General features: G+C 30.5%; 1 protein-coding gene across 2 annotated transcripts in view; it reads left to right on the top strand.

Annotated features, from left to right (window-relative positions):
- The window catches only part of LOC143242790 (uncharacterized), a 43,834-nt gene extending 33,721 nt beyond the window's left edge, over positions 1-10,113 (top strand). The window contains exons 3-5 of one of the 2 annotated variants that reach the window (XM_076486288.1): positions 5,947-6,003; positions 8,520-8,642; positions 9,403-10,113. In XM_076486288.1, the coding sequence (XP_076342403.1) occupies positions 5,947-6,003; positions 8,520-8,642; positions 9,403-9,429 (207 nt within the window). In that variant the 3' untranslated portion in view covers positions 9,430-10,113. Of the gene's footprint in view, positions 1-5,946; positions 6,004-8,519; positions 8,643-9,402 lie in introns of those variants that run through there. The other variant, XM_076486291.1, reaches the window with a different exon arrangement.
- The last annotated feature ends 149 nt before the right edge of the window (positions 10,114-10,262 follow it).

The raw sequence follows: 10,262 nt of genomic DNA, 5'->3' as shown, positions 1-10,262 counted from the left end.
TGAGAAGGATATGTAATAACTCTCTATAACACTTTATGGTATTAATACACTGAGGTAACAAATGTGCTTTCAGATCGTGAGAGATTTAAAATTTCCGATACTCCTTTACTTAATAGCATCAGAGAAAATAGGAATATGGATCAACTTAGGATTATCCAGAAAAAGACCTGCAACAAGTCGTACTGTAACCATGGTAATCAAAGTGCGATGTCATATAATAGGTAAAATCCATGAACATAAAGGTCAGCGTCAAAAGCCATTCACTTGTATGTAACCTACGCAAGATGAATCTCCGTCCGGGAAAACGATATAAGTGTGAACAAAAGATACTTCTATGACACATCCGTTCAATCGTCACAGATAGCTGTAGAATGAAATCAGTATCATGTTACATGACACATCCGTTCAATCGTCACAGATAGCTGTAGAATGAAACCAGTATCATGTTACATGACACATCCGTTCAATCGTCACAGATAGCTGTAGAATGAAACCAGTATCATGTTACATGACACATCCGTTCAATCGTCACAGATAGCTGTAGAATGAAACCATTATCATGTTACATGACACATCCGTTCAATCGTCACAGATAGCTGTAGAATGAAACCAGTATCATGTTACATGACACATCCGTTCAATCGTCACAGATAGCTGTAGAATGAAACCAGTATCATGTTACATGACACATCCGTTCAATCGTCACAGATAGCTGTAGAATGAAATCAGTATCATGTTACTCCATGTAAAGGTATACCGGTAAAGCCTCAAGTTTAGATAATAGAATGATATTGAACAAACAACTAAGTTGCCCTCAAAATGTCAGATTCTGTAAGATACATATACTTATTATGGGTAACAATTAGATAAACTTGTTATTTTACTAAATGTTACCAGCGCAGATAGCCCTCGTGTAGCTTTGCGCGAAACTCAAAACAAACCAAATCAACTTGATCTATATAATTAACGTACGTTTCATCCAAAGTCTTTATTCGTATATATCAAAAAATAAATAAAATGCGGACACAAGAAAGTAGGATTTAAACTTGTTAATAAATCTTCAATCATTGTTTAAGTTTCAGAAATATGTGTACTTTAGAGCATATATGAAGGAAATAGTAGAAATACAAATAATATACTAGTCAGCGGTAAAAATCGGCAATCGTTGGATGTTTTGAAATGTTTTTGTTTTCCTTATTTATTTGGTTTTTAACTCAGTCAACAGATAGCACAGCAAACTAATGAGCGCATGCTCTAACTGTGAAGTACTTAACTGTATAAGTTTCTTTAAATAACTTTTAAAAAAAGATGTAATTATTGTGCTTCTAAACTATCGTAATAATATAAAATTTAAGTTACCGTAATATCTCTTGTTCTGATCTAAGAATAATTCCCACAACTTGGAGCAATTTTCCTACAAATGTATATAAGACTGTATGAGAAACTGTAGGTAATTTCTTGTGTGTGGGGAAAATTTGCGCCCTCATCTGAATTCGCAGCAAAGCTTGTTGGGATTTATTTACTTTTTATTGTCTTGCAGTTTATATGTTCATGAAACGGGTAAATTTTGTAGTCGGAGTAAGGTGGAATGCGAATTTTACGGTGTTGTAAGATTAAAGTATTCAACATGTATTGTTTCATAACATAAAATATTTGAAAGGTAATTCCTTCCGTGAGTAAATATTGAAGTTTTCAAATGAATTAAACGTATAGTATTTTAAGTCATTAACGTTTCGTAAAGGTAAGTGTAAGATTTGCGTTTCTCTTTTACAGTAATTCCAGCGCTGTTTGTAGTGTTACTTAAGTTACGGTGATAGGGTTACCTGGCGTTTGTCCTATTGTCTAATTCTGAATTGTCCACGAATGTTTACTGTCTAAACAACGAGGCCTGTTTCTAGAGCTCAGTTTCATTGTACAATGTTGGTAATGCCCTAATTAGTGATGTCGAGAAACCCACTTGTAGAGAAATATATATGCAAAAACGGCTCGTTTGGATTGATAAAATATTTTACATAGAAGAGCGAACAACGTTTCGACCTTCTTCGGTCATCGTCAGGTTCACAAAGAAAGAGGTAACTGACCGGAAGCTGACCACATGTTTGAAAGGGGTTGTGTAACTGTGTGTCGAAATGTAGAGGGCGGTATTAGATGTTTGAATATATAATTTTATTATATTAATATAGGTATAAAGGCGTTCCTTTATATTGGTTTATTTTGGGTTTAAGTTGTTGTATAAGTAAGGCTTCTTTAATTTTGCGTTTGTTTATGTTTTATTGTTTATTTAGTATTTGAGTGTTTTCTGTGGTTATGTTGTGTTTATTTGACTTGCAGTGTTCGAAAACGTGTGAAGCTGACTTTTTATGTTCTTTGAATCTGGTTTCCATTTTTCTACTTGTTTCTCAATATAGAAGTCGTGGCAGTTATCACATTGTATTTTATAAATAATGTTGGTGTGGTGTTTGTCGGTGTAGTTTTTACATAGTATAGACCTGTTTTGTGCCTGGTTTTTGAATAAATTTGGTATTAACTAGAATGTCATATTTTGTTACTAATTTTTGCCAAATGTTGGTTATTTGTCTGCTGGTATCGGGAATATATGGTTTCGTGATTTTTTGATTCGTGAGATATATTTACTTTAGTTGGTTGATATGTAACGCTCTTCTATGTAAAATATTTTCTCAACCCAAACGAGCCGTTTTTGCATATAAATTTCTCAACAAGTGGGTTTCTCGACGTCACTGATTATTATTTCATCACGGCGATTGTACGAGAAGTGTAAGTTTTGTGTTTTTTCTCAGTGTATTTGTACTTACATGTTACCATTATGTCTGAACTAGCATACCGTACACCACTATTAACAGTACACGCTCACACGATCGTTAAGAAACTAAGAAATTTAAACCAACGAATTATTAATAGAAGAAATGTCCATTCTTCCTTCACTTTTGGTATATTTAGTTTGCCTCATGAGGCAGATGTTTGTATGGATTACTAAGTGTGGATGATGTATTGCTCTCTTATTGGTGAAAGTATGGTTAGTTATTATTACATTTTAAGAACAAAAAAGAAGTATGTCATCAGTTAAACCACCAAAGACAACATGACGTTTACTACAGATATATTTATTTTTTAATATATACTATTGTAGATACAGCCCTTTGGGCAGTGCCCTTCTTCAGTTATCTGTAGTTGAACAGTAAATTTGTGAAAGAAAATGTTCTAAATCATCAAAGGTTATATGACTTTAACAAAGAAATGTGTACAGTAATGATTACAAATGGTTAAAATAGTATAATAGAGAATTAGTGAACACAAGTTATAAGAAAAAAAATCTATGAATAAAATGGATCATTTTAACCACATATAAAAATGCATCATATATTCCATCATATTCATGTGTTGTAGAAAATTATAAATAGGAAAAACCAACATATTGTTCATACATTTTGGGGTCACAGTAAGCTGTAACACAGATAAACCAGTGGCTTAACACTAGTTTGCAAAATAATTACTTTAAAATGTTCAAAGATATCTTAATAGGATAAATGAAAGCTTTAGCTTTTTTTTAAAGTTTCTGTTCTTTGCTTTAACTTCCTTTAAACATTTTTATACAGTATTATGCATTTATTTAATCATGTATTATTTTTTCAGTGATGTTTTTTTTAACTTTCATCAACTAATTTTTCATTTCTTTTACAAAATTTTCAGTTGTGGATTTTTTTTTAAATTATAATATACATGTATATTGTTTTATATGTAAAAACAGTCTAATTTCTTTATTGTATTGTTTTAAACATTTTAAACATTGTTATAAGTGTTTATCTGTTATATTATTGTGTAATCTTTAATTTAAGACTTTTCCATTTACTATTCAGCTAAAGGTACCTGAAGAAAGTATTACCCAACAGTTTTATCCACATCAGTATGTATTATTAAAATATAGTTCTCTGTAGTTAACATCTTATCGTTGGTGGTTTAACCTACAATATACTTCATTTTTCCCTTTCAATAACTACTATGCGTAATTTATTATACAGTTTTATATATTATAGACTAGCACAGAACGCTTAGCATGTGTAGAAATGGGAGCTTTGTTAAAGGCTTGTAGAATGTGCAAGAACTTATATAACTATGTGTGTAAAGGAAATCACTCACTCTTTGTGGTGCAGAGAAGTAGGTATCTCTGAAATACATTTTTCAGGTAAGAAAAGTTTTAACATTTGAAAGTGAATTGCATTTACATTGTATCATCTAAATTCATTATTTAGAACCATAGTGAGAGTATGGAATGGATTGGAACCAGGTACGGATCTCTAAAGCCTGGAAACAAAACCTGCAAAGAAACTGTTTCACATCCAATCATTTATGTCACTTCATGCATGTCATACAGGTTTTCAGGTATGGTCTTTACAGGTCACTTGTGAACTTACTGGTGAATAATGAATTTTCAGAACTAAAGCAAATAGAGAAATAAAGAAGCTTATTGGATTGCTAATCTAAACTGTTCAACCTTTCAGAATTAATCTAGCTCCTGGAATTGGTGATCTCTGTTCATTGGTTTTATCTCTGTCAAAAAAATAAAAATAACTGTTCTTTCCTTATTTTTTATGAAATATGAAAGCTGAATTTTCTAAAATTTGCTGTTCATTTAAGATAACTTTTCATATCTGTTTTTATAAATTAATTAGTATGACATATATTTTTAAATCAGTCTCCAGATGTCACCTTTATTTTACTTAAACACCTAAGCATAGTTTTAAATACACATATATTTAGCCATTTCCAAATTAAAATATCCCTAACACCTTTCCACAGACATTACTGCCATTGGCTATGTTGTATAAGAAATGAGACACTTACAATAATTTATAGACAAATAAACATTTCCTGGAAAAACTGGATGACCTTCATAATATCACTAAACTCCCTCTCTGTATATAAATATCATTCATTTGATTACACCACCAGTTTGCCCTTGAAGAAGAAAAAAAGCCCACCTTATGAAAGAGCTCATATTGTAGTGGTTTTTATTTCATTTTATTTTACGACTTCAGCCTTGTTCTTATTATCCTCCTGCACATTTCAATACTCTCTTTAATGAAATTTATTTTTGTTATTAATTCTCTTGTTTTTTACCTTTTGTGTTTTTGATCTTCTAATTTTCCTTCTCTTTATTCTAATTTCTGTTAATTTATTTCACATCTATTTGTTCTCGTTTTCTTCACGTTATTACCACTGTTTTGTGATTTCCAACATGTTTTTAATCTTGGTTCAAACATACACTGTCATCTTGAAGTCTTGATTCTATTTTATTTACACTAAAATATTATTATTCCTTATGCTAATATTGCAACAGTCTCTATTGGTGTGTTGTTTTCTTTTATTACTTAGTAAAATATTACTAATTCCAGTCTGCTTACAGGAAAAAAAGTGATTATCTCTTTAGCTGCAATCTCTACAACTTACATAATTTCATGAACTAACAATAACTAAGGGATAGGTCTAACTCACATATAAAATAAACTTTCCTATCTGTGGTACTAAATCAAATCTGGCTGTTTAACCTCCACTAATTCAGTAAGTGATTGAGAACATGGTAACAGACTTACTAACTAATTAACTGACACATTATGTGACAGAGTAACTATGTGATACATGTTTCAATATTAAAATATATTTTTTCCAAGTCTTCAAAAACTTAAGATGCAGCATGTAAATCACTCCAACTGTAAACACTTAGAACATTTATAGACATCACAAAATACAAAACAACTCAATTAAAATTATAACTAGAAAACATATTTCTAAATTTGTATAACTGAATTTTTATTGTAATAAAGCTAACTATAAGTCAAGGTAATTTTTTCATTGCTTTTTTTTTTATATAGATTGTCACTGTTTATTACTTATATAAGCTTGAACCGTTTTGTTCAATTGTATGTACAGGGTTCCAGTCCAGCTTGGCAGTATGCTGAACAACTCCATGGACCATCTACATCTTTTGTAAGTCCATATATGTTGAACTGACTCACTCATTTGTCATTTGTAAACTCACCTCTCAGTTCTTAAATAATTTCTCAAAAACAAAGAGTACATATGTTTATGCTAATATGTTATTTGGTTTACTAGCTTGCAAGGTTATCCCACATTTGCAAATGTTTTCATACAAATAACAGAGAAATTTACATATGGCATCACTATGGTGAACATCATTTTTTTACACACATTTGTCAGAATTTGTAAATATTTTCTTAATAATATATTAGTGAATTTACAGTATAATGCACACAATTTCCAACAATCAGTGAACAGTATCATTGTAATATTTTCTTTTATTTGAGTAGTCATTTTTCCAAACATCACTTATATGAACTTGTGGCTACCTTTCTTCCATTCATTGCTCATTTAATGAAAAGATATATATCAGGTTTTAAGTATGTATGGACTGGATTTTTTGCAGTAGGTGTTTGGAACTTGTTGGCAATAAATTTCAACAGTAAACAAATAGCACACATCCACTTGCTTTTAAAATATTTTAAAATAAGTCACTTTTACATACAAATGTTTGTTACACTGTTGGTTATCAGAGTTGTATCCAGAGCTTTAAATAATTGTTTCCTTTCATCAAAGTCCACACAGGCTGATTCAATTACTTTAGAATGCAGTTGATAAGACAAATTATTTTTCTCTACTCTTATCACAAAAGTACCAGCAAATAATTCATTTATATTACCCTATGGGTTACCACAGTTGTATCAGGCTTTATAAACACTCCTTAACAGTACAAATTTTTCTTGTTATCTGAGTTAAACTGTAAAATTCCTTTTAAGACATCAATTATTAACAATTTTAAAATATTTCTTTTACTTAACTTTGTTTGGTGATTGCCACAGTTGTATCCAAGAAAAAATAGTTTAAAGTTTTAAATAAAATTGTGATTTCCTATAGTGAAAAGAATATTTTGTAAATATATTTGACTTGTTTTGATTATTTCAAAAGTCAATTGAATGCCACCCAGTTTGTGTTCAAAATTTTCACAAATGCTTATTTTAAAGAATTCTTCCCTCTTTTGCTATTAAAATCCTGATAACATGACTAGTCTGTGTGATAAATGGCATTTGCTAATTGATCAGTTAATAGGCTCATTAATCAACTAGGTTTGATTAATTAATATGTGCATGCTCCCTACAATCTATGCAACCAAATTAAAAAAAAATTAAAAATGGCTATGTGCTGTCTTTATAATATTTTTCAGCAATGCTCTTTTTTTTTTAAAATATGAAACTTCCTGGTTTTATTCACATTGTTTTGATTTTGTTAAACAGTTTTGAATTACCCTTAATTTTGTATGATAAAACTCTTCCAAATACCCTTGTTTGCATATTCTTAAAATGTGCTTTCGTCTAGAAAGAAATTTGTTGTAAGTTTTACAGATATCCCTACTTAACAAATTTATTATCATTATTGACTAAATACCACAACAAGGTTGATATTATATTTGTTTTCCTAACAAATAGTAATCTTAAGTCTTCTGCAAATTGAAAACATTTTTCTCTATCACAAATAAAGGCAGTAATGTGTTAATTTATTTATTTTGTTTGAACAGGATTAACAAGAAACTAATATCCAGTAAAGATCTGAGTCGTCAGAATATGTTTAACTGCGTGATCGCACACTGAACGATAGACTTATAAATATTGCAACTCAATAACACTGTAGTATATCATTCAATTAGTAAAAATTTAATTTTAAACAAAAAAATCAAAACAATAGTAAAGTATCTTTATTGAGCCTTTAACAGTGTTCATGTGATGTCTGTGTTTCATACATATACATATGCTCATCAAATTATAGGAAAATTTTAAGCCAATACTAGATACCACTATTTAGTGTGTTTGTACTAAATATCGTGCACTTTGATTAAATAGTTTCTACTTTGAGAAGTAAAAAAACCAAAGGTATCAGTGACATTGCTTTTGTCTAGAAATGGTTAAATGAGCTAAACAAAGCTACTGTTTAAAATTAACTTTGAACATATTGTGAACCATATTGTCTGCCTCAGTGTTCATCTGTCTCCCATTCGAAAGCTGCACATGCAGACAAAAATCAACATTCACATGCAGGCAAAAACCAGCATTCACTTCAGAAGTGATGCGAGAACAAGCAGGAATGATGTTGACACCAGGTGTTCTTTTTGCAGGATATTCTAAACTAAATTATTAAGAATTAATAACACTGTCATTCACATTTTAAAATTGTAACATAAATAATAAAAATGTTGATTTATTATATGTTATTATTGAGCAGCTCTTAGCCTGACTTAAGTGCTGTGCAGTTACTTTTCATGCTGGGTAACATAAATAGCTCAAAGCTTTACTCTAAGTGAATAAAATCAAGAGTGCAACACAACTAACCTTTTTAAAGTCCATAAAATAATTTAAAAAAAGATTATCTTAAATGTTTTCTGTCACTTGTAATGGATACTTTTTGCTTCTAACTTACTATTTTACTTAATTAAGATTCCAGATATTCCACCACTACCACCTTTTCCTCTGGATGATGATGGTGTCACAGATGACAAAGCTCTAGCTTCAATGCTGATGTTATGGTATATGAGTGGATACCATACTAGTAACTATCAGGTACATTATAAAGAAATCTTATGAAGTTATCAAACATTTTTTGTCAAAAAAATTGTCCATTCTATTTTACTATTATATCCTTCAGTATGTTCAAAAGTTCTGAGTAACTGTTTTTGACTCTGTTACTAAGGATTGATGATTTCTGTCATCTAATTCTTAATGTATGTACACTTGAAAATTTCGTTTTTTAAATATCTGCATAAGTATTACCTCTTTTGTATGGCCTAATAATTAGTATTTCAGGTTATGAGGGTGGATAACTTGAAATTGTGAGTAGCAGAACTTGAGTTATAGGAAGTGTTTGACTTAGCTGTTTAGCCCTTATGTACATAAGGTGCATCTTTAAGTTGAAAATTCAAATTTTCTAATTTCTTTTCTTTTTTATAACACATTGAGCAGTTTTATCACTAGTATATGATTCCATATTGGATTTTGTTTATAGCTAAACAATACCAACAAGATAAATTCTCTGTTAATTTATTAAAGTTACATTAATTACACTGCACAACTATTTTTTGAAAAGTTTTGCTTTCCAAAAAGTTGTTGCTGATTGTGGCAGATACCTGGTGGGTATGCATAGATATAGTTTTGGTTTTGCTTCATCACATTGGAACTCTGAGAAATAGTCAGTTAACTGTTTACTAGCAATAATGTATTTAATTGCATTTATGTTTCTAATATGCTATTAAGTTCAACATAATTAGAAGTGTTTTGCTCCTGATTTTCGTTTGTATTCAATGTCCGGTGCATCACGTTGCAGTGTCCAACAGTAGTCAGCAAGCATTGATGGATTCCAGTTGCCCAGATATCATTTTTCCATTGTAGCAAAACTGAAGATTTCGATGAAACGGTACATGATGGGCAAATTTGGATGTGATTTTTTTGATCAACAGCCAAAAACCTATAAGGAACACCCAACAGTGTTCAAGAAGCAAAAACTTTGTTGTGCAGTGTTATTAGTAGGATCGTAACAGACATTATTGTGAGGCAATTACCATGTTACAAGTAGTACTTAAATCACTGGATATGCAGTCTGTGATAAGTGTATGGATCACCAACTCCAGAAGATTTATACAGTAATAAGGAAATGAGACAGAGGTGAAGGTTTTAAATAATAAATGAAATATGTATTCAGACCCTTCCTTATCTACTTTGTTTTAGTAACCTTATACTTTTAAGCATCTGCTGGTTCTCATTACTTGAAACATTTTTTAATAAAAGATTAACAAAATCATTGTAAGAAAATAAAACCAAGTAAAAGAAAATGCTTACTGGGAAGCAGAGATTTGGTTGGCAGGAAGAATACATGGCTATGATGACTGGCAGTGTTTGACTCACTATAATTTTACTCTAGCATTTATATAATTTAGTAATTTAGAAGTTTTGGATTCTGATATGCATATGAACTCAATGAAAGTTATTGGTAATCCCAAGAATTACTGCTAAATAAGGACTGGACTGTTCCTCTTAGATGATTTTTTGATAGACGTGCATGAATCAGTTAATGCTGTCTATAGACCAAGATAACTTCATGATTGAGATTTCTTACCACAAGTTTAATAGTGTCTATTTTTATACTTTTACAACTTTGCTGTTTCTAAACCTTGTATATATATGATT

The sequence above is a fragment of the Tachypleus tridentatus genome, unplaced genomic scaffold, assembly GCF_004210375.1.
Source record: "Tachypleus tridentatus isolate NWPU-2018 unplaced genomic scaffold, ASM421037v1 Hic_cluster_2, whole genome shotgun sequence".
NCBI classification, from domain to species: Eukaryota; Metazoa; Arthropoda; class Merostomata; order Xiphosura; family Limulidae; genus Tachypleus; species Tachypleus tridentatus.
Note: the sequence above shows the minus strand (reverse complement) of the source record. Positions and strands in the feature narration are given on the sequence as shown.